This window comes from Gavia stellata, chromosome 8 (genome assembly GCF_030936135.1).
Source record: "Gavia stellata isolate bGavSte3 chromosome 8, bGavSte3.hap2, whole genome shotgun sequence".
Lineage (NCBI taxonomy): Eukaryota > Metazoa > Chordata > Aves > Gaviiformes > Gaviidae > Gavia > Gavia stellata.
Window position 1 is genome coordinate 7,606,476 of NC_082601.1, and position 25,078 is coordinate 7,631,553.

A 25,078-nucleotide genomic window follows, 5' to 3' on the forward strand; every position below is an offset into this window, starting at 1 on the left:
ATACATAACTAGTAACGTGCTCCTAGAACAGCTATTACCATTTCAGAAAGAGATCTTGGAGTCATTTGAAGAATGGTAAGAAAACACAGAACAATCAGGCCTGATGAAAGAGACACCAGAACACGAGGAAATACTGGAGCCCAAAGCATCCCTGGGCAGGGTATGGTACATGGGTCAGCACACTCCCGTTTGGGAGACTGCAGGTAGTCCTAGTCCCCATTTCAGAAAAATATAGTAAAATTAGGGAAAGTCCAGAGAAGAGTAACAAGGATTATTACGGCTTTCTTTCAAAAAAGGAATTACACAGACTGACTAAAACTGTAAAAAAAAAAAAAAAAACACACGATTAACGTGCATTTGCGAAATGTATGCAATATGAAAATCAGCAAGAGGAAAGGAAAAAAGGAAAAGAACATTCACCACTCCTTATGCCATTAGCTGATAGGCAGCAGTCTTAAAACCTTACAAAAATATAAGGCATAATTCAGTTAGAAAGCAAGAACTGTAAGGAAAAGGAGTATCATTTATTAGACCAAAGGACAGAGTTAGCAAAAACAAACACATTTTCAGCATAGCAGATTTATGAAGAATTTAATTTTGGACCTTGTTGCTTTAGGATGCTTGGATGCCAGAACTGCAAATTGTTTCCAAAAGTAATTTAGACAGATTCACGGCGAAAAGTCCATCAGGGCTATTAAGGTTATTATCCCTAAGGTGCAGGCACCGTCTCTAGCTCAGGACTTCTAAAGCTTCAGGCTGCCAGAAGTGGAAGGGGATGCAAGAAAGTCTCTATATTTGCCCTTGTCCTACACAATTTCCCCAAGCAGCCAGCACGGCCAGTGTTGGGGATGAGGACAGCCTCAGTGGGACTGTGGGGTTGCTCACTGCAGCGGCTCTCTTGGTCTTATTTGAGGAAAGGGGAAATTGAGGTTTGCAGAAGGTCAGTAAGAAACATACATTTATTCTCGCACACATCATCATCTGGCCTTACATCAAAAACGAAACTACTAAGAAGCATTTATCTGATTAATGTTTTCCAGCAATCAACTTGCCCATTGGGACATCATTCGTTAGAAGTTGTGTCTGGATTTGCAGTGGTCATCATTTTTTTTCCGCAGACCTCACACAAAGTCAGTGGAAATTCCTGCTGACTCAAACGCTGGATCAGAGCCAGCATTTCCACAAAAACAAGTGGTTATACAGCTTAAAAGAGGAAAAATTATTTAACTGCTTGGTCAAATGAGATTCCATCTTGGGTGCTGATCTTGATTACTGAAGGAGAATAGAGAACAACACCGTATACCCTGATAGGCATCAGGAAGAAAGTAATGAAGTCCAAAAAATAGTCTGTAGCATAACGAGCAATGTCATCTAGAATAGTTTTATGTCCAAGGTTTGCTGTCTGGCTTTTCATTTTTACTGTCAGCAGAGGGTTCCTTTGGCTAAATAATTATAACAACACTATTTAAAAAAAAAAAAAAAAGTTTAGATAACACTCTTTCAGAAAACCATATGCAAATACTAATTTTGCAGCTGAACAGTTTTGACACACCTAGCTATCAAAATGTTAAGCCTTCTATGAGAAAAGACTGTAGTTAGCTGAGAGGAGCCTACCAAGAGTATCTCTTCAAGTTGACATTCCCAATAACGATTTTAAAAGTACCTAGGCAGTACTTATTGTTCCCATCACCCCCGGCCAACTCCCACGAGAGGCACATTTTCCCCCACACGCACAGAAGTGTGTGTGTGGAGGAAGATGTGTCTCAATTCACGTACATTTAACTTTGAAAAAATGCTAAAAAAAACAAAATAGGAGTTAATATTAAATGTACTCACAACTGTTACTGGGTCTTATAGTGGGAGCACTAACTAGTTATCTTTCTGAATGAGATATTTGGAGGCACAAAAAGGCCTTGGCGCTCAACTTGCATTAACTTTTGATATGAGTCAGATACCCAATTATCTTTTGTGCTGTTGAAAAATCCACCCTCGTCTTTAATTCTTATACTTCCATAAGAGTTGACATCTATTAAAACATCATTAGGTATGCAGTCAAAACAACATAACACTTCAAAAAATTACTGGTAGTCATAGTTAATTGTCTGTAAAATATTTCTTGAAAAACTCAGTAATTGGAGTCAATATTTCAGATATCTCTTCCATATATTTTTGGGTTGAATATTTACTGGGAGAGTGTTGGCTACTGGTATTTACATCAGAAAGAATAAAAGGAAACTACAACACAGTAGTAGCTCATGCTTTACAAGTAGTTCTGACTTAATTGCAAAATTTTAATTAAAAGGACTGAAGTATCTACCAATTCAAAATATCTTCACTCTGTTCTTTAAAAGGGTGGTATCTATACTCTTGAAACAACCCGAATCAAACAGAAGGTTTTTACAAGAAATGTAAATGATCGCTGCAAAGTACTTAAAGAAAAAGCTAGAAAGAAGCAGAGGCTTGTTAAAAAAGATCACAGAAATCAAAAAAACGCAAAATATAACATGATTAAAAAATAATAAAAATTAATGAAGATTAGCCTCTAAAATTTATTACAGAATATAAAGAAAAAGATACGAAAGATGGTTAGCATGAATGCTAAGACTAATACGAGGTTTCAGGACTATTAGGAGCCAAAGGAATCACGCCAACAATATGATTAACTGCCACACGAGTCCTACTAAAGCCTTCGTTAGACAGCCTTATCCCATCCCCCTCGGACACTGAGTGAAACATTCCTTCACCTGAATTGAACGCTTCAGTTTTACCGTGTGCCCGAAGGACGCCCGTGCGGCCAGCACACCCGCAGAAATAAAGTCCTTCTCACAAGCACCTGGTTTGCTGCCCATGCTCCAGACAAGGCACGCACACGCTTCTCGCTGGGAAACCCCAGACAGCCCTGCACCGAATGCTGGTTTAATGTATTTTTTTCTCTGCCCTCATTTCTGCTGTGGTCATGTTACACACAGTCTTGTCAATGCCCATTGTGCAGCATTGGTAAAATACTCTGAGAATTTAGGTACTGTGCTTCTTTCCCATCAGCGATGGCTCAGAACACAGAAGCGTGCGGCATCTTGGACATGGAGGATAGAAGAAAGGAAAAAACGGTAAATTGGCAACAGGTCCATAACCTGCAAAGAAAAGATCTGTTTCTTTAACATGCGAGAAATATAAACGGATATCCAGAATAATACTTTGGCTTGAAACTGAATGAGATTGGAGATACAGCCCGTCAGATTATGCCAACTGAACCCAACAAAATACCAAAAATTTATCTGTGTGATCCATCACTCTGAAATTACTGCAGACAAACTGCCTACTTACCCAGAGGAAACCAGCTATGGACATGAATTAATATTTCTTCTTTGTTAAAATGAAAATAGTATATCCTCTCTTAAGGCAAGGTATAACAAAGCAAAAACCGCAAGTGTTTTCTCATCTGTTCCTGTATCGCTTTTCAAATGGAAAGGCCACTTCGCAAATAACAGAGATGGATGCAGCTGCAAAGTGAACGGAGGTAAGGGAGTGACACACAGCCACGGCTGCATCGCGCTGCTTGGTACAGAAAGTTATGAGTAAGAAAGTCTGTTACCCCAAGGTAATCCCGTGTCTGGGATTGAAATATCATCTCCAGAAAAAGCAGTTTCAAGAACCACTCCCAAATGTAGTTTATCAGTTTTGTACGGTAGTGGGGGCACCCAAAACTGCCCGAAATGGTGTCTGCCCAAAACTGGTCCATGCTAAAGAGGATGACCGTGACCCATCAGCAAGACTAAACAGCAATCAGGGATAGACAGAGAGTTTTGAAACAAAGAAAGAAATCAGCTTGAAGAGTATAAAAAAGCATGATTTCTGTTCTTAGAGCAGAGGGAAGAGAGCAGTGGGAGAGCAGTGGGGAGGCAGATCTCACGGGGCAGAAGGGTGCACACAGCCACAGAACCCCCGTCTCCCACGGGAGGGGACCCTGCACGACTGGGGATGGGGGAACACAACGGCGGGGGGGGCAGGGTGTGCTTTTTTGTGGTGGGAGGGATAATTAGAAATTTTTTGAGATTCATTATAGAAAGGTGTTTATAAACGTATACCAAGCGGCTTGCACTGCAGCTCATCTGGTGCATTGCTGGTATTGGTCTTGAATGTCTATTTTACCGATTGCTGGTTAATTACGTCCCATTAATAAATCAATGAAGCACTTTGATCCTGATTTGATTTATATTAGATTATTTGAGCAGCTCCTCCCTGCAGCAAGCAGCTATCACAGCTTTCCCTACCCATCTTTCTGAAAAATTAAGAGAGAAACTCAACAAAATTTTACTCTCAAACATTTTATCACTAATTTGGCCACCTGAAGGAAACTAATGATGGGTGTTCAAGAGCTGACCAGGGAGAAAAGGACCTCCCAGGACTTTCGAGGGAGTAAAACACCTTTGCTTGAGAAAAATAATGTCCTGTTGGCTTTACGCAACCTGACCACTCTAAAAACACATAAAAGGCCACTATGATTTTGGGCAGTTAATGAGTTTTAATGAAGTTTATTGTTTCCTCAGTGAAAAAGCTTATGTTAGAATGAACATCAGAGGCCTGACAAAACTATTAAGCTACAGATATTCTCTGCTGCCCCGGTCTGTTCATTCAACCATTTTTTCCCAGCGTAGACAGGCACTCACAACAGCACAGAAAACAACCGGCAGGCCACGGAGCAGGAGGACATTTGCTACAACAGCAGCGGTTAGCGTCTTGCAATTTGTTGTATTGCATTTGATTGTTATTTTTCTGCTGCAAATTCCGGTTTTCTGCAATTCCACTAAGCTTAGGTAAACTATATACCAGGTACCAGAGTTTAACTCTCTGCTGACTGCTCCCCATAACAGCGTTTGTTGCCAAAGCTATGAATTTAGAGAAATGGGAAAAAAAACAAACTACAGAAAGTATGTATTGTAAAAGACGAGTGACAATTACATTCCTTTTTATTGATGACCCTGAGCATGGTAAGGTGCTGACAAACATCCTTCTTCCTACGCTACCACAGCCCTCAGCGCAGCATGTCCTACACGACCACTAACCTTCATTTTGCAGTTTTTCCTCTTTTCCCAACTGATGCAAAGCTTCACAGGGACAGGGGGGAGATCCAGGCAAGAGCAGGCAGGAAACAAGGCTTGGGTTAGCAGTGCAAGGGCAAAAGAGAGAAAAGAGATCGCAGCCCCACTCTTTTACTTTCTTTAAAAGTATCACAAGATGAGGTGGTTTCATTAAAATTAGGAAAAATTAGGATGGCCACCTGCCCTCACTAGTTAGTGGTAGCCTTCGAAGGAGGCACTAAAGCCATCTGGGAGCAGTTTCTTTCGAGAAACAAGATTTACAGAGGAGTTTGTATGCTTGAGGTGGTGGAGCCCGATCTGAACAGAGAGAAGTCGACGGGCAAAAGATATTCCCTGGAAGCTAAATGTATTTATTCATTCTACGGCCTTTCTGCCTTATGTTAAATTTATGAGCTTTTATGTTCTGTTATATTTTCAGCGTTCAGCTCAGAAAACCACAGTCATGGCACAGAACGAAAAAATCCCATGAAGTCAAAAAGCATAAAAAGAGATTTAACTGTCTCCTCTTAATTTCCTTCTTCTCTCTGAGATAGATCTTTGATTCAGGCTGAACGGCTCAGCTACTCTTCAGTGAGGGCAGGGGAAATGCGCACCTCCTAAAACTGCTGCACAGCTCCTGGGCTGTCACCATAGCCCAAACCAAACACATCCCAGCCCAGGGCTCAGAGACACCGATGGTGTCTACTCCCTGCCCACCCCACCAGGAACTGCAGGCAACAGAGAAACAGGGTTTCTCCAGAGCCTTTACGCTGCCCATGCTGCTGTCGTCTGTAAATGCCCACATGGGTGTGGTACCAAAGCCACATCAGCTCCATCCGATCCATCTTCTATAGCTGCAAAGTGCTGAGCGCTCATATACGACAGTATGGTGGTCAAAATTATTCCACTTTCAAGCTATCACACACACACACAACAAAAAAGTTTTTAATGAGGCCAGGCAGGTCTGCCAAACAAAATCTCTGTCTAAAAACTTCTCAAATTACAAAAAACCCTCTACTTTATTTAGCTTCGGTTGTTCCCTTTCTCTCCAAAAGCTATAAATCTCTCCAGAACAGAGCCCATTACCGCAATCTCTAACAACCTGTAGCACCGGCGGTACCAGCCAGCTGTCACCACCACGCCTATTCAGGCTTTATATATTGTTCTTGGAAAAAAGCAGGAACACAGTACCTGGGTTTTGGTTTTCTATCAGAAGAATGCAAGGCTAGAACATAATTATTACGTTCAGAAAAAAAGATACAAGAGCTACACAGTAGACATTTAATCTATCATCCCGCCTGGTTTCTAACTGAAGGGAAATCAGCCAGCCTTCAGAAAAAGACTCCAAGATGGGTTACAATAAACTGCATAGGAGAAAATGAAGCTCTGAATATTAAGCTTTAGAAGTTTGTAAACTACATCCACAAGACTAAACTTCATCCTTCCCTACTCTCACAATTTTATTGTAAGCAGCTGTGATATTTGGAGCAACTCCTTATACCTACACCTGAAGCCATGCACATTTTAAGAAAATACATTTCTGTTTCTTTTATATATGTAGAATATAGTACACAGAGAATATGTATTTCACTTGGGTTTGAGGAGAAACCAGAAAACAGTGTCAATATTTAATTTTAATGTCACAAAGCACAATTCTCTTTCAGAGAGCTTTTCAGAAACTCGACTCCTGCTCTTCGAGAGGAGGAGGTTGGCAGCATCAAAACTTGGAAAAAAGAGTTTTACATTCAAAAACTCCATTCTTATTCTCTATCATCTGCACATGGAATAATTTCATTTGGTTTTGTTATACAAAAAATGCTGCTGCCCTCATTTCTATATAGATTGACTAAAATACTGATTAGCCATAACATTTTTAAATGGAAAACATGATTTAAACAAGACAGAGTATGCACAACAGGAACTCAAAAGAATGGATTTCTTTTTTTTCCTATTTAATAATTTTTTTGTCTTCTCCTCCTATTGCACAAGAACCTCTCAGATCATGTATGTTTTCTCAGTGCTGTATTCAGACCAGTCCAGCTTTTGTTAGAGGATGCTAAACCCGATGCTGAAGGTGCACTTGGCAGCACGGACTGACTGTGAATGAAGTTGGGCCAAGAGCATCCCAGGCATACCGGGCGGACATGGTGAGGTCTTTGCGGCTGTGAAGCAAAATGTGAAGCAACAGTTTGGGGCACATTTGAGCATTCCTGACTCTTATGATGTCATCCAGCAACACAGATGATGCTGTGAAATGCGCAGTCCTCGAGGTTGGCAGAACAGATGGAGTCTTAACCTTTACTGGAGACTCCGGTTACACAGCTTCTGCATCTTAAATAATTTATACCATCTGATCATATGGGAGCTTCAGCTGTAGAAACAGATGATGCTGAAACATGATCTGATCCAATCTGTTCCGCTCACCACTGTTCAAAAACTGGGAAAGGTGAACAGGTCACCCGGCAGCCCAGGGCCCTTCGAGGCACGGGACTTTCAGCTCCAAACACACACTACTCTTTACTGCATTTAACGCAACTCAGTGTCGGTTTGTGGTGCACCACATTTGCTTCAGCTAATCAGCTTTAACCCAATTTTTCTCTAAAACCAAGCAAAAGATTTCCCCAAATTACGGTTTGGATGCTCTGCAGATGAAGATTAAGTTAGGCAACCACTGTTGCAAATACCTGAGTAACAACTAGTAGCTTGCTCTTAGGATAAAATCTTTACAAATGGGTAACAGTGCTTCTGCCAGGCTGGAGTGGTAAAAAGGACGCCAGTTTTAAATACATTGAGAAGAAACTTTGGGCTGAGAGCAGCATTTGTGCTGACTCTCAGGACAGGCGACGCTGCCCAGGGCTGCGTGGCACGGGGACGGTCAGGGCTGTGGACGCTGTTAGCCCCTACGCCGGAGCAGAGCAGCCCCGCAGTGGTGCACACCTGCATGCACGGAGCAGGGGTAAGGGGATGTGAGCGAGGAAGCAGCATGGGTACGTTACCTAAGTCAGCCTCAGAAATACAAATAACATCCCATTTTTAGCATGCCTTTTTAGACAGCTGGGGCAGTCTGAAAGCTCCCCCAAAACCGTGTAGGAGAAGCATATTAAACCAGCCCCAGTTCAGCTTACTTTAATATACCAGACTAAAAACCGTTTTATGAAAGCTGATTCATGAACAGACCAAATATTGCTGTTCTGGGATGCACAACAAAGAGCAGGGCAGATGGTCAGGGGTGGCATGAGCTTCACTCATCTGATTTTAATCCATCACCACAATCCTGTCAGAGCCCTCAGTCACGTGCATTTCACTTACTCACTTGTTCGGTTCATGCAAGGCATCCAAAAAAAGCCTGCTGAACAAGATGTACAGCTCATATTTGCTATTCAACCCTGCCAGCATTCCCGGTTTTCTAAACAAGCTTGGAGAAATAAATTTGCTCTTGGCTGAGAGAACCTCTGCCAGGTTTTCCATCCTAAGTGCGTTTTAATCGGATCGCCGCTGAAACTTTTCAAAAAACAGTATTTAATGAAAACAAACAGATGTGTAACTGCCGAATGTCACTGTAAGATTGTTAACATGTGTCATCACCAAGTTTTAATAGCAAAACTAAAAAAATATTGAGAGTTATGACAGGGAAATACAGTTGCCATAGAAGTCCAGCTTCCACAAACACAATCTTCCCAGCAGAGGAGCTCCTACGCACAGACCGAGCGGGTGCCCATGTCAGCGTCTGCGTGCACGCTCACCCACGCAGCTCCCACCCGTGGGCTGCTCTCATCCTCCTTCCCCTGCCCACCCCGCAGCGTCCTCCTGCCCTCCCACTGCTCATCCCCACCGCATCTGCTGCAGGGCGGGTCACTTCTCAGACAGCTCATTCAACGGAAAACCCTTAAAAATATATAGAAAAAATACAGGTTCCATCACATCAGCTATCTGAATCGACTCGTCCAGCACGGTCACCCAACCTGACCCGCTGAGGAGTGGAGCTATGGGTGGAAACCTCTACCCAGGGGAGACACAGCTCCCTTTGGCAGCAGTTCTGCAAGTCCACGCTGTAACCTCCTGCATAAATACACCTGCTTAAACAAGTGTCGAGTTATCAACCGAGGCAGCTTCTCCGGAGGGTAATTCCACTTAGAGCAGGTGCTGCTCACACAGATGAAAAGGAAGAGCCGAAGGAGGAGAATTTGGAAAGAGAGACTGAGGATACAGTCAAAGAGATCACAGACACCAGGTTCTTTCACCCAGCCACATTCATGCTTCAAAATACCTGCATCAACATCATGACTCCTATTTCGAAGAATAAAGCTGAATGCAATGATCAATGGCTTCTCCCTCTACTTTCTATAGGAAAGCAAAGCAAAGAGCCTGTCTAAACTTTCTTTCCTTCCTTAATGAAACTCTTATTGATTTTTCATCCTTGTGAATCATTGCCTTGGAGCAATTTCTTTTAGCCTCAGGTTCTCACATTTAATTTGTATGTATGCTTAAGGGAAAGTTTATCAATAGAGTCTCCAGAGAGATACTAAAAGGGTTTTATGAGAACGTTATGAAATTTTACATATGGCATTTACCAACCTAGTTAAAAAAAAAAAGCAAGCCTAGAATAATGCATGACATTAACAATCAGCAATTTCATCTAGCATCCTATGCCACCTCCGTGCAGCTGTCAGTGCATACAGACAACAGAAGTCAGACTGAATAGATTTATGTTGATGAAGAGTAAAAATAAAAAACACCGCAACAGAAATTCATTCAGATGTATGGATCCTCCACATGTTAATAGCTACCTGAAGACAAGCTGACCAGAATACGTGTATGCATCCATAGGACAGCAGGACAGTTATGGGCAGTAAAATGTATATTCAGGCCAGGCATAATAAAACTGTTTAGGATTAAAAGAAAATTTTTACAAATCCATCAGCAATACATGAACAAACACTTACACCACTACCAAAGACATAAAAAGAAACAAATCTCTAATAATTTATTCTTAAGCTAAAATTTCCCAGCTGCTTCAATTGCTATTTACATGGAAAAAAACCTAAAATGCTATGGACCTTTTAGTTCTCATTCATGCAAAATATGCTGATTTTACTAGTCAATGGAGGAAGTAAATTTATGGACCATCAGGCATCATCCAGGATACAATAATTCAACTAACTGTTAGCCAGGTTCATGTCTAAGAAAAGGAGATATCCTTTTGCTTAAAAGTCAGTATTTTGCATTGTGATTAATATTGTCTAAATGGCACTGTCCACAAGTGGAAAGGATTGGTAGAATCGGTTCCAGAAGACCTGAAAACAAGAATCTTTCACAAAGTATCTAGGCTTCTGGGGGACAAAAAAAAAAAAACAAGAAAAAAAAAAAATCAGGCTCTATAAAACTTATACTTTTAGAAAAAAAGCTGAATCAAGTCTGTCACTTTATCAGTCAACCACCCAGTCTACCTGTTGTCCCTGAGAGGTGAAGCAGGAAGAAACCTTGATGGAAATAATCTTTTTCCCATTTTCTCATGCGTCTGTCTTCGTTAGAGTATCAACTTACTAATACTGTCCCAATGGTGATAATACAATTGTCCTTAACCATTTCCCAAATTACCTGATTAAGGAAGGAATTAAATAGGTTTACCCAGCTCGTATCAATTAATATCCACCAGCAGTGGTCTGTAACAGAGCCTGCAGTGTGCTGCCCACACAGCTGAGGATAAAGCAGAGGAGAGAGGAGAGAAACCACTGTCGGTCACGGGGATTAGACTGAAGAACAGACTCTGTTGGAAGGTCAGACTCACAATCTGAAGTGTGCCAAAGGAAGAAAAGTCCTTGACCTGCACAGGAACAAGCGCTGGATGAAGCTGAATGAGATTACTTATATAGGATGCTTATTCCACCACGAAGAAAAATGGCAACACCAGCACAAGGAGCAAAAAGGAGATTTTGCAAAGATAAGCAGATTAAAGAAATTCATCTGTTGCTTGTGACAATTAGGTCTTCTACTCCAAAAAAGTTTAAGAACTGTAAGAAGTGATTATGGGAGGAGAAAAGGTTAGGGAAATTTTTAAACTCTCACAAGATAGCCAATATCAAAATACTGAGATTAAAAGAAAGAATATTTACAAAATCCTACATGAAGCAAACATGAAAAGGTTGCTCAGTTGCAAGATAACTGAGTAATGTAACCTTTCAAAGCAGCAACAAAAAGCGATTAGACCATCCCTTGGATTGAAAATGATTGATTATTACTGCTAATATTGGAATTGAAGTTGACTGTAATGCTTTTTCTGTAATTGCTTTATCGAATGCTGCATAGCTTTATTCAGTAATATATTCAGAACACTGTGAATTTACCATTTCTTTAGCTCCTGATACACTAAGACACACATAGTTACAATATATTTATCCCAACGATATTGTATTAAACGGCACATACTAAGGTTAGCTCCTGACCTTTCAGTTAAGGTCTATGGGGAATCTTCTGCCTGCAGAATCATCTAATAGTCTTGAGTACCAGCAACCTTCCATCCTCTGCATCTGTTCACCAGTTTATTCCATAGACTGTATCAAAATACCTTAAATCTGATTTGGGGCCCTGTGTGCTGTAATAATTAAATCATTTTGAGGACTTTGAAAGCTGGCTCATCTATTTAAAAAAATCAATCAAGGACAAGCAAACCACAGTGAAGAAGATGGATAAGTACAACTTTTTTCTTCCCCCCCTCATATCAGAGTACATTAAAATTTTAAAATATCTATAGGCAAAGCAGGGATTTTTTTTGTTTGTTTTTCACCTTTGGTTTTATTCAAAAAGCAGCCTTCAATATTTAAATGTAACTGCACAGAATTACATTTTCTCACCTGCTTTTCAATTTATTTGATTTGTTATCTCCTGGTGTCACTCCCTGCTTTTCTGAAGAGAGTCCTAGCAAAGGTCAGTAGTCAATTAGCCATCAATAAATACCTAACATGAGAGTGAAAATTTCGGGCTGCCTGAGCTCCCATTACTAAACCAAGCAACATGTTTGAAAGCTGTAACAAAAAGCATAAAGTACTTTAGAGTGTTCCGAACATAAATATAATGTTACCTTTAAAGCAGTAAGTATGAAAAATATCAAAGAAGGTGTGTAATACCAAGCTTTATCATCTATTGCACACGTATATTGACTTAACTGAGACATGCTCACTTATCTACAAAGCAAAAATTGGGTTTTAAGTACTGTACTTTGCAAGACCCTTAGGGCACAATAACATTACTGTCATCGTTTACTCTGACTTGCCTGTCTCTCATTTGATCCTTCTCCCAGCCTTCAAAACGTTGCAGCTACGTTTCTATTTCTGCCACTACACCCGTGTCCTTGGCTAGATGGCAACACAACACGGTTGACATATAAATACACACAAATAATAATGCATAAACATACACACACATAGACACTAACATGTAAGCGACATATTGAACACTCAGACACACTTTCATCTCAGTGATACGCATACAAGGATACACTTGCTTGTTTTGTTTGGGATTTATTTTGCACGCTTCTTCATGTTCGGAGCCAATTCTAAAAATAAGGTTTTCTTGGCACTTTGCAAAGAAATGCAGAAGACAGAGGATTGATATTTCCTTAAGAGAAAACTGTGCTCATTGACAGTTAAAGTTTGGATAACCCCTCATTATCGGATTTCTACAACTTCAGAACGAATCCATGTCGGCTACCTGTTAGGCACCGACACAACTTCAGACGTAACGAGCTCGCCGCTCGCCACTGACAGTGAATAAAGCTAAATTCAGGAGTACACATCTGCAGAATCACAAATTTTCACATTAAAAATGGTTTAAATCAAGGTACAACTATACTTATATGTTGTTATGAAATATTTAATGCCAGTTAAAAATAGATGTACTGAATTAGTTTAACTGAAAATACTAAAAGCTTAGATAAGTTACTTATTCTAGTCATACAGCATACACATTTAACACACAGAGCTGCAAACAGTTTATTGAAATTCATTTTAACTTCCACTTGAATACAGCATTACTGCATTAATACAAGCCAGAATATTGAGGGAATGACAATAAAAACTTTACGCAAGCGCTACCTTATGTGCTCCATATTTAATAAAAGAACTTCTGAAGAGTTCCTGGTGTTTTATCGTTACAGCCTCCTTTTAGTCCTTGTCTGTAAAAACTCCAATTCTGTACTCCATCCAGGCAGCTGCTTCAAAGCTATGCAGCTAATACACATCAGAATTTAACAAATGTGCAGAAATAATTTTTCTATATCCAGTGTCGCCACTGTGAAGGTTTTCAAAAGCTAAAAGAAAAGTGCTTATTTTGCTTAAAAGCAACTGGGTGATATAAATCAATTTAACTAACGGGTCAAAAGATCTCAAAGATGTCATGAGTACTGAATTTATTTTTGTCTTCGGCAGCTTCAACCTTGTGAAATTTATGGTTACAAATGTCATACTGTAGAGAAGCAAAACATGCCTCACACATGGTGGATATTTTTAAACTATTGATATTTGAAGGTCTTTGGATCTCAGAGGTGATAGAATAAACCCCAGAGGACACCAAACAGTGAAAAAGTTCGGATGATAACACAATAAACACCAGATATCCCCTAGCCCTGTATTCAGTCACGTGGCTGGCACCACCAGCCATGTTTCATACTTCTCTTGACCTATTCAGTAGGTCAGTAAGGTCCCAATAAAGACTTACTAAAGCACCTATGTTACACGTTTAATTTTTTAAGTATATTGAAAACGTAATACTTTAAATGTCGGGATTTTTCAGCAAGTCATATGGTGTGAACTATGATTGCAAATAAAGCGTAGGAACACTTTTAAAGTTGCTGTTGACTATGCCAGGGAATACAAATCCTTTCATTACCGCTCCATTCTGTATAGGGTATAAACATAACCCTGAACTTGTCCGCAGTTACTTGGGCTGTGCCAAGTATCAGCCCCTTCTCAAAGTCTTCTGCTGAAAGTTTGACAGCACTGCTTTATAAAGAGACACAAAGAGCTTTTAAAACCAGATGCTGTAGAATACAGTGGGGGGGGGGGGGAAATATATAAATCAACGAATGGGCAAAACCAAGCAGCAAATATATTGCCTTAAGATAAATAACGTGGGTTTACTGGTACTTTCCCCGGGACCAGCTGGGTACCAAGGCATGCAAGCTGCGGCACGGCAGCGACGTGGGCTCTGCGTTCGAGGCGTTGGGCTGGCTCCTCTTTGAACATATGCCCTTTCAAGGGAAATTAATCACTCTCTTTATCACTCCTGCAGCATCTGGAGCCATAATCATTACCCAACTGCTGAGAAAGAAATGAAACCGCTAATCGCACAGGGAGTAGGGCTTAGCGTTCAGAGCAGGAAAGTTTTTATTAAGTTCTCATTTGAAAAGTGATTTTTCATGGCTAGCCTTCCAGGACATGCCACACAAAAGCTGGATATACTTCAGCAACTGTCTACAACTCATCCCCCAGCATATAGAATCAATATATTTAGAGCTGCTATAATGAGGTTTTAACACGCTTTCCCAAATTTAGCTCTATAATCCTAAATCGCTGTTATAGGCAAGTATGACATGGAGATACATTTAACCATAAACTTTAAAAGGTCTCTAGAAGAAGGAACTGCAGAAGTCTACAAAGCAGTAGACACCAGGCAACAGTAAGGACCAGATACTGCCTCTGGATTCACACACCACACTCCTATTGATCTCAGCAGAATTCTCCATGCAAACTGAAGCTCATCTACTCGAAACTGCTAGATATAATGAAACACCCACGTAATATATCAACTAGCTGAGGTTTGATTAAAATAAACCATGTCAATAATCTGGATTACCATGAAGTATCTCCCATCCCTTCCAACTTCTTCATTTTATGTTCCTGGTTTTTACCTTTTTTTTAAAAAAAAAAAAAAAAAAGAAAAAAGATTAAGTGGAATACAGCTGGACTATTCCCATACATACCAGGACAAAAAAAAAAATCTAGGGAAATACGGGTATCAGTGGGCAGACTACCCAAAACTCGTGTCCCTAGAAAGAGTCAGCTATATTATCTGCATACTGAGAACAACAATATGCATCTTAGGGATTTCTAATACAATTTTGTGTATTTTCATCCACAATAATTCTGTTCTACACAAGAGCTGAATGAGGAAGTGAATACCCCTATATACTGAAATTAAGTTCAATTAAGTGGCGAAGTGAAACTCTTATTCTAACTAACTTAAGATATAATTATTAAAAAAAAACCTGCAGGGTTCTGAACAGGGGCAGCAAAATAATTAAATGTAGTACTCCGCTGAAATAGGCTGAAAATATGATCATCCATTTTTAATGCTCCGCCTATACGTAACAACAGAAATCTTTCCAACAGCTGCATTCAATTAAAAAAATATTAACCCCAAGGAAAAAGTACAGAAACATCCCCATCTGTTTTTCTTGCCACTCACTGTGCTTCTTTTGTGAGTGAAATATGTACAACAATACAATCCAACAAAGTTGAATGAAAAGTACCGCAATTCCAATAATAAGCTATCTTTTTCTTTTTTTTTTTAAATGAACAACTTAAAAGAAACCACTTTTGCAGATTTTCCCCTGTGACCCGCAGCTCTGTTCCCATAGTAACTACTGAGGAAAGAAAAGGATAAGACGCCAAACTTATACTTTTCCCAACACCAACAAAAACCAGAAAAAAGCACCTTATTCTCAAAAACTATTATTCTCAGGAAGGGAAGAGGGACATTAAAAGATTAGTGTGAATCTCCTGTGTAATCTAGTTTAAACCACCACCTACTGAACATTTGATGTCGGTTAGACAAAGATATTTGTTAAAGCATGTAGTCTTCCTGTAAAAGAACTATTGAAATAGTTTTGCAAGCCCAACAATAACAAAATTACCAGGCACATGCTGTAAAAGCTTACATCTGAACTCAGCAAGCACCGCTGCCAGTCTACAGCCCTACTGCTGCACAGCGCTCGTCTCTGCTGAGGAGCTAGTACCCTGCCTATTTTCTCCAAGCATATAAAGTGGTAATTTTAACATAGATTTCAGCGTCTTTTCAGTTCCTCGTTTGCTTGACTTTTTAATTTGACTGATACTCTAATGGTTCCTGTATTGCTTGCTGTAGTGCGTTTTTCGAGGAAAAAATACAGGAGCCAGCGATTCTTTCTTTAAGCAGTGCCACCAAGAACGTTTCCCTGGTGTCTTCAAGTCCCTACAAGAAACCAGAGCTAATAAGAGCATACCTGGCTTTACAGACAAGGAGAAAGGGCACCAGTTTAAGCATTTCTGCATCTCTGAGCATGCCTCCCAAGCCATAACTCCTCCAGGAGCAATTCTGATGTCTCTGACACTGGATGGTGTTCTCCGGGCCAGGAGGAGAGGTTCTTCAGCCATGTCCCACACGCTGAGCTTTTAGCCCTGCGGATTAAGGATAAATCCAGAAGCTATGGTGGACAGGACCCAGGCGGGAATGCAATGGGCTGCTGCAGCACATTTACCCAACACAGCGGCAGACGTCAAGCACCTGGAGGACAGGCCAGGCTGGAAGATGAGCTTCCAGGAAAGCCTTCCATAGGAAAGGTTCTTCAGGAGTGAGATGGAGCTCTTCTCACGTACGTTTGTCCGGCTCTCTGACAAACTCACCAGCATTTACTGCCTGAGGACACAAGGTCTCCAGCGACTTTGAAATGTCTCATTCACCTAAATATTATTTCTACCACCACTGCAAAGGGTTATAAAGTATGGCAACAGACGCATCTCCACAACTCCAAGACAAGTTGGATTCAGCTGTTGAGGGGACAATACCAGATGAGGACACCTTATCAGAAGTAGAATGATGAGGGTGAGGTGAAGTGGCAGAACCATACATAATAATATTCAGAGGTGTGTGGAAGAGAAAGGTGAAAATGTGGATAGGAAAAGAGTGAGGAATAATGAGGAGAGAAAACCAAATATTTAGCAATCTGAAACAATCGCACTGCTGTCTAAGGAAATATGGGATTAGCTTTGAGGCCACCCTTAAACCTTCTCAAATATCAGTGACTGGTATCAGCCAGCATATTAAGTTTTGCTGGTAATGAAATTTTGCAAAACAACTTTCTTTAAAGCTTCAAGTATTACGGGGTTTTTTAAAAAGTTTTGGAGAAATAAAAGCATAATTTATATTGTCCCATAAAATAGTCTTTGGAAAGAATTATTTTAGACAAATTTAAGAACTGAAGTACTATTTTTTTAAAATTTAAATCACTTTTTTAATGGCTACTTAGTGAAACTATACCAACAGATTAAAAACAACTAAACTACTTCAAATTAAATTGTTTATTACAAAACATTCAAAAAGAGCACCACCTATGCGATTCTGAGATATTTTACACTAGGCACTTCTAACTAAAATTGTAACATTTCAGTGGGTGACATTTCATCTCAGATTTGATATAATTCTGAGGAGCAATGCTAAGAAAAGATTTCAATCTAACAAACCAGTCGAACGAGAAGTTGTTTACTAACAGGGGTCCAGAATAGCTTGGTATCCTTAATTCACAAATAGATAAGGAGCAACTACCAAAAGAAGAGTTACGTAAATTAAAGAATAGTCTGGCTGAAGTGAATAAAGTCATGAATAAAGTTAAAGGTAAAAATAATAAGGCTTATCATTTTAGAGCAACTTTTCAGTCATCAAGTTTTTGGCAACAATCTGGCTATTTTTAGAATGGAACTTAATGGGTTTTTTTTAAGTTATTTATTAATTGTTGCTGCTGTTGATATGACAAGATTGTAATCTATAACCCAAGAGAACCACTGCAGTCCTGAACTCTTAGTATAGGGAAGAACCTTAGAATCATTCAAAGTTTGATTAAATCAAGGCTAAATTTCTACTTTAGAATTTAAGTATTTAAAATTCCATCCACCAAGACAGCATAAGAATAACCTACAATTAGAACATTTGCCACAAAATAAGAAGTTTGGAAGCATCAGACAGTTAGAAATATCATAAAACTTCCAGATGCCGCGCAAAGATCACTAAAAAGACATTTGCACTTCATTCATGAATTGTTGTCCTATCAAACAAAGAAAATACTTAATCTAGGACAGATTATCATTCTTCATCTTATAGAGCTTTTGGAAAAATATCACTTGTTGCAGAGCTATCTTTGAATCTCTTCTCAGTAGGTTTGCGCTCTACTGTCTTTTGAAGATCTGGACTCCTTTTAACATTTGGTGTACGCAGGCAAAAGTTTGTCTTCTAAGACATAAGGTCAAAGGCACTTCCAAACCAGCACTTGGCCTTCCTGAAATTAAGATCTTGAGAAAGGGCATTTTATGGCAGTATTATCTGAGAACAGAGAACAAAAGATCTTTTTCATCTTAGCCGTAACGGGCTCACCCACATTCACGAGTAGTTCAAAGGTTCTTCCACGTTAGAAGTCGTTCTTTGTAAAGTTCATTTTGTACCCTTTCCATTACGGATTGTTTCTGAAGAAAGACTAATGATCAAAAGCCATTTACTAACCCTATTTTAAGAAGGACTTTCAAATATGGGTAATAACTGTGAAATAAAGTTTTTTTGTGTTCATCTGGGGCAAGAGAACTTAGGGCTCACCACACCTAGCTCCCAGAAGCCCACAAACACCAGATTAATGGATTCTTCCTCAGGTAAAAATCTCTCTACTGTGATCGGCTGTATTACAAATCCATTTCCCAGTCTGATATCTCACTTTCAGTGCTCTTCTATTCATAACAGGGAGCATGTCCCTGCTGGGCTAAATCGCCATCCCAATTCATTTTTTGGAGAGAATTACAGACGGAGAACTCCCTGGGACACCACGTTTGGGTTTCTGATAGTCCCCTTCCTCCCTTTCATAGCAGACAGAATATTATTTCCATGTTAAATAGCATTTTACCACAATTAGAGAACAATTTCCCTAAAAATCAGAACATTTTCATCCTACAAAAAACATTCCCCTTATTAAAAAAAAAAAAAAGCTACATCACTGCTTTAGCTCTGAGAGCCACCTTTATGGGGTATGTCCCTTACCCCTTTCATTCTGTTAGTATTTTGGGGAAAACAGCACATGCACAGTTACTGAGGTGTAGTTTATGGAGGAGCTGAAGACACCAGCAGTGATGGTGAGACTGCATCCTGCCCATGCAACAGCTCCAAGTGTCTCTGGGAAGGGCTGATTTTCAGCATTTTGTAATCCTAATTATCACCCGCTCTCCTGTAAAGCACTCAAAATATTTCCTATGTTGCACATATTCTGGACTTAATTTAGACGTTAGAACTAAATTTTAGAGTTTCACCAAAAAATAAACCAACTACAATCATGCTGTGGATTCATGTGTGTATCAATATTCTATATGCAGTTTTAAAAGCTTGAATGGCCATTGCTAACACATAGACATATTTGCATTACAGAAACTCGAGGCGCTTTTAGGACCATTCAAGAGTAGAAGAAAATCAACGTTGTGAAATATGCAAATTGCTAATTGGCTATTGCATTAAACACTATTAATTTACAAGGATTTAGATGCAATTAAATTTTCTCAAGACTGTATCACTGAAACTGCTTTGTTAGTTAGCAAGTGTCAGAAAATTATTCAGCTATTTGAGGTTGCTGAGTAATTTAATTTGTATAATTATTGCTTCCAGGTTTAGGCTGATGGTCACAAAGTAAGTATCTGACAAGAAATGTCCTGAAACTAAAAGATAGAGTGCACAGATATTTAGACATCAATATATCATCTCTAGATATCAAAAGCTAAAAATAATTGGTTTTAAGAAAGGCCACAAATAAGCAAAATGCAAATGATAGCCCTTTGAATAGCTGAGGGAAGAGTATGTATAGTCTACCTCACACTGCCAAGTTCTTGTATTTTAGAAATATAGAGCCTGAGGTTTTTTGTAGATGCAGTGACTTCAATACAACTGCTTTCACCTATACCAAGACCACCAAGCCCAGCATGAAAATGTACGAGTCATTAGATAAAGCCAAGGATTTAGCTCAAAAAAAAGCCTGATTTATAAACTTCAGTGCTGATACAATGCTCTTTTTTTTTTTTCCCCCCATCCATATTAAAGATGCACCTCTAGACTTCTATGTGCTAGGAAAATTTACTTTAGTACATATAAATTAATTTTCTTTAAGTCAGAGCTTTCGGTAGCATAGCCTTATTTAATTAGAAAGCATGAAATTACAATAAGAAGTTGAACTTCTCTACAGCAGGTAAGTAGCTTGCCATGCTTGCAACAAACAATTCAAGATTTAGAAACAAAACAGATCATCTCCTTTCCCATTAGGGATTGCTCATTTCTCATTAGAATGTTTCATTAAAAAAAGGACAACAGCTGCAGGTTTTCTTTCTTTCAGAATGGATCTGCTCAGTTCTGATATTAAAAGCTCCTTAATTTTGGGTTCACAGTGCTATGCTTTTATTTAATTTTTATTATTTTTTGTATTGGGTAGAGAAGTCCTCAAACTATGGGATGAGGGGGTTTTTGTTATACAAACCACAGATCTCATTAGCTCAAGATATCCATTATCTACATCCCAAAGTTATTTTATTATTAATATCCTGATGCAACAGGTTATGTTAATTAATCCTTCTACCTCTTCAGATCCACCTGCTTCATTCAAGTTACCATCCCTCTCTTCCCAAAACATTTCCCTGTAATCTTTTGAAGGAAAGATACACCTTTGTGATTAACCGTACCTGAAAAATCATTTCAAGCAAAGTAAAAAAATGCATACAAAAGCAAACCACATACACCATCCAGACAGCAGACTGCCATTTACACTCTTTTGTAACTAATTTCAAGGTCACTGCAATTTTACTTCAATATACGTGCTTCCAAATGCCTCAGAAATGAAATCTGCAACACATGCAGCAGAACTATCAAAAGAAAGCCAATAGTTTATTACATATGCCCTGACACTGCAAAATACACCTAGCTCCTTTTAACCAAGATTTTTCCAAAGTAAGTATCTATTCAGCCTATTCAGAGAAATCTCAGCCCGTTGTGTTATTTCCGAGGATGACCGCAAAAGACTGAGATTCAGGATTTAGAAATGCTGCTACTTCACTACTACTGCAGAGAAAGTAGAGGCTTCACAAATAATAATTTGCTTCTTAGCAAAACAAAGTGGTTTGTGTGAACATACTACTCATTTCAACCTAGAACTAAATATTTTGGGTTTAGATAAAACTTTTATCTAATTTTCAACAAAAAAATGAAAATTTTGTTTATAAAAATATTTAACTGGAGGAAAAAAAAATCTTGTTTTCTGCTGAACAAGACAATGAATTTGGTTCAAGCTCACAAGTTATTTTCATTTGCAAAACGTTTCACTCAAAGTTGCTTTCTAACTTCTACTGCATAAGCACAGAAAGCACACCAAAATACTGTTAGGATTTAAGGTTTTTAAAATTACTCTTTAGAGCTCAGATATTTCTAATTCACTGTGGGAGTCACAAGAACTGACAATTTTCTTCTGCATCTGGAAGCCAGACCTTTACAACAAGCTCAACATGGGGCTTTCAGAGCACGGTACCCCACGTCCACGCAAACCTGTGCACCACCTTTTTTTAGTTCTAAATACATCTGCCTCAGATGCCTTTGAAGCATCGGTAACTCTTTATTGTCAGCTGGAATCATCAAGTCAAATTTAATTTTATGACTTCCAATGCACACCCCTAAAGACCAACAGTACAATACACTTCAGAACTGAAGAGAAGACAGACAGCACTGAAGGGTCTAATTTGTCTTAAGAAAACAACTCTACCTTTCAAAGCTTGTTCAAAAATCACGCAAGTAACAGTGAATTGGAGAAAGACAGTTTATGTTGTTGTTTGTCTCTTTTTCATTTTACACGCCAGACATTGTAGAAAAAGTCTTTAGAAATATTAGAAATTTCTAATACAGAAATATTGTACTTAACCAACACTTCACCTGCACTCGGCCCCCCATCCCAGTGAGCCGGCTGAGAAGCTTGCGTAGATCCTACCAGAAGGACAGGAGCCCTCCCTAGCCCTCAGCTAATTCAGTCTCTTACCTTCTACAGAACTACAATTAAAAAACAAATAACCAAAACAGAAAAGAACCTCTCCAAAAAAAGGGGGGAAATTATTTTTCCATCAAATTTAATCTCTCTGATGCTCAGTCATAAAAGGCCAAACCTCAAAGGGATCGTGGGCAATGAAACCCCTGGTTCAGTTGTGTATTTTTGATAAGTACTTTAAGCAAACATTTCCCGAATTTGCCAATCTTTTCACTTCATTGAACATTCTTTGCTGTTGTGTTGTGCTACAAAAGAAGCACCCGATGCATCATGCTTAGTTTTATGCATACGTATTATACCATTTCTTATTTACCCCCTCCCTCTCACTAAGAATCACAGTGTTATCAATGTGTCCTCACAAAAGTTTCCAAACGTTGTGCGTGTCCAATTTTGAACGTTCAAACACCGCATGTATCCAATCTGACTGATGGACAGAAATAATTCACTAAACGTACTAATGAAATTATAAATAGATCAACCAAGAGTATGAACTTCTGGCTCAGTTCATCCTGAAAGACGCTGGTGTGCCCTTTTCATCCAAACATGAAAAGAAAATGATTAAATATTTCAAAGGAAGCAACATTAGGATGATGATATCAGGATCCAGTAAAAATTTTTCTCTTGGATTAAAAGCATTAAGGAGTCCAGAATTATACTCTAGAGTCACTCTGGTGCATAACTGCAACAGGCATGAAGACTACTAATTTAAAACAGAGATTAAACCCCCCTATTTTTCAGTTACAAAAAAAAATTAGAAGACATTATCAGGCTTTTGTAATTTATTATTGAGGTAAAACAGAATAGAGAAAGGGCAATCACCCCATCCTCGAATGCAGGAATTATCTAGTAGATAAGCCAACATATCTTTTTCCTACCTGTTTTCCAGACAAACTGATGACCTCTCCTGACTTCCGGATCAGCTGTTTGCAACAATAAGAAAAAAAACAAAAAGAAGGACTTCCCCAGGCTCTGCCATGCCCAATGAGGAGAAACCCAGTTCTGTTGTAGAAGCATAATTCAGATAATTCAGTCTCTTGTCTTCTTTGGTCCTAGAATTAACAAAAAAAGAAAAAGCTTGCTGAAAGACTTTAAACACCAAGGCAACAGGCTCAGCCAAAGGGTAACCTGGTGGCCACTGTGCATTTCACAGTCCCTGTGTGCCGGATTCATTGAGGACAAGTCTGTTAACAGAGGCTTCACTTGGAGAGAAAGAGAGGGGAAAAAAGGCGGGGGGGCAGAGAGAGGAGAGGGCCAGCTCCCAGAGGACCTGCAGTCCCATCCTACAAATAGAGCCATCATAAATGCTTTTAGCAGGTTCTTAAGAAGAAATCTGCCAGTGCAAATAAATGGCAAGGGATCTGATAACAGTCTGTGATGTGTCCCTTCTTTTCTCTATTTAATTTACCTTCAGCGTGAATATTATCATGCTACAGGCAGGCTAAACCAAAGCTGAGAGCAGATTCCAGGTGCAAAATTCAGCTCTGAATACAGACCCCATGTCCTACATTTAAGATTCCTGACAACTGAAATACCAGACCTGGAATTGTTTCAGCTCCACACCATGTGTGAACATGGGATACACAAAAGCAACATGAGAAATGCAGCAGGAAAAGCAGGGAAGCAGGGGTTGCTTATCAGTACATGATGAACTGGCCCGAAAGGGAAAACCAGGCATTACTCGGGCATTTCTCTGGAATTTGGGACTCGCGTTTAAGATCTTTGAGCTCAACCAGCGACTGGTTACTCCAGAGAGGTCTCTTTGACTAAGGGATTTTAATTAAACTCTCCAACTCTTCAGATGAATACCAGAGCCGTGTCCAGACTGAGACAGGAATGGATCAAGTCCTGTTGCTGGAGCACTTTTACACCATACGACATTAAAACAATCACTGTGCAGGGTTGGAAGCAAGGAGGAACGTCTCTCTTGGTCTCCCATACAAAGCAGGAGCCCAACTCCTAAATGCCTGCTGCAGCAAACGTCCACATTGTTTACATACTATGGAAAAGCTCCAAAACAAAAGAGATTAGGACAGACATACAACAAAACAAAAATCTTACAATTTCCGATTCCGCCCAGTAATTCAAATCTGTGTTTCTCTCATTCCAAAAGACGACCAACAAGCCACTTACTTAGGCAGATTTTACATGTGTTTCAAGGTAATTTGGATTCATCCACATTCAAGTGGGAACAGTTTTGAAGTCTCAAAAAGCGTTCATGGTACATGCCACATCAAACAAGAGCTCGTTTCTGATGTAAATTTACATTTTTTTTCTTATATAATAGCTTTTGTATTTATACCATGTTTAAATTCTCAATGTATTTCTACTTATTAGTGATTAATCCTACTTTTATAGGTAAAAAATGTCACATCCGTATTAGCGTAAGGAGAGTGATAACACCTGTCTTCAAGATTTGTCTTCATCGGTATAATCTTGGTGATTTTCATTAAAATTATCAGTTATTAGAAGTTTGGTCCAGAAAATTCCATTACATTCCCAACCTTATGAAAAGCAATATTGTCATAATACATAATACACAGCTTCGGTCTTGATAAGAAACTGAAGATAAACCTGACAATAGTACATATTGAATATACAGTAAAACTTTTAATTTCAAGCTGTATTTAAATTACTTTGAAACAGTTTCTATCATGATAAATTCATGCAATTACATTTAATCAGATATTGACTAACTACGATGGAGGACACAATGTAGTATCTCTTATCTGGTTTAGTTCATTCTTGCGTTTCAGATGAAGAGCATTTCAGGTAAGACCTGAAAAACCATCAAGCTGACCAAATACAGTAATGCGGGCCAGGGACCAGATTTATTGCTTTGCTCATGTCTTCCAGCTTAATTTAATTCAGAATTGACATTTAATTCAGAATGCAACCTGCTCAGTCTCAACAACCGGACAATGTAACACAG

At 39.2% G+C, this 25,078-nt stretch overlaps 1 protein-coding gene across 1 annotated transcript in view; it reads right to left on the reverse strand.

The window, feature by feature from the left end:
- Positions 1–23,163, reverse strand: part of THSD7B (thrombospondin type 1 domain containing 7B) — a 270,835-nt gene extending 247,672 nt beyond the window's left edge. The window contains exon 1 of the mRNA XM_059820303.1: positions 23,025–23,163. Within this exon, the coding sequence (XP_059676286.1) occupies positions 23,025–23,163 (139 nt within the window). The remainder of the gene's footprint in view (positions 1–23,024) is intronic.
- Positions 23,164–25,078: the final 1,915 nt, after the last annotated feature.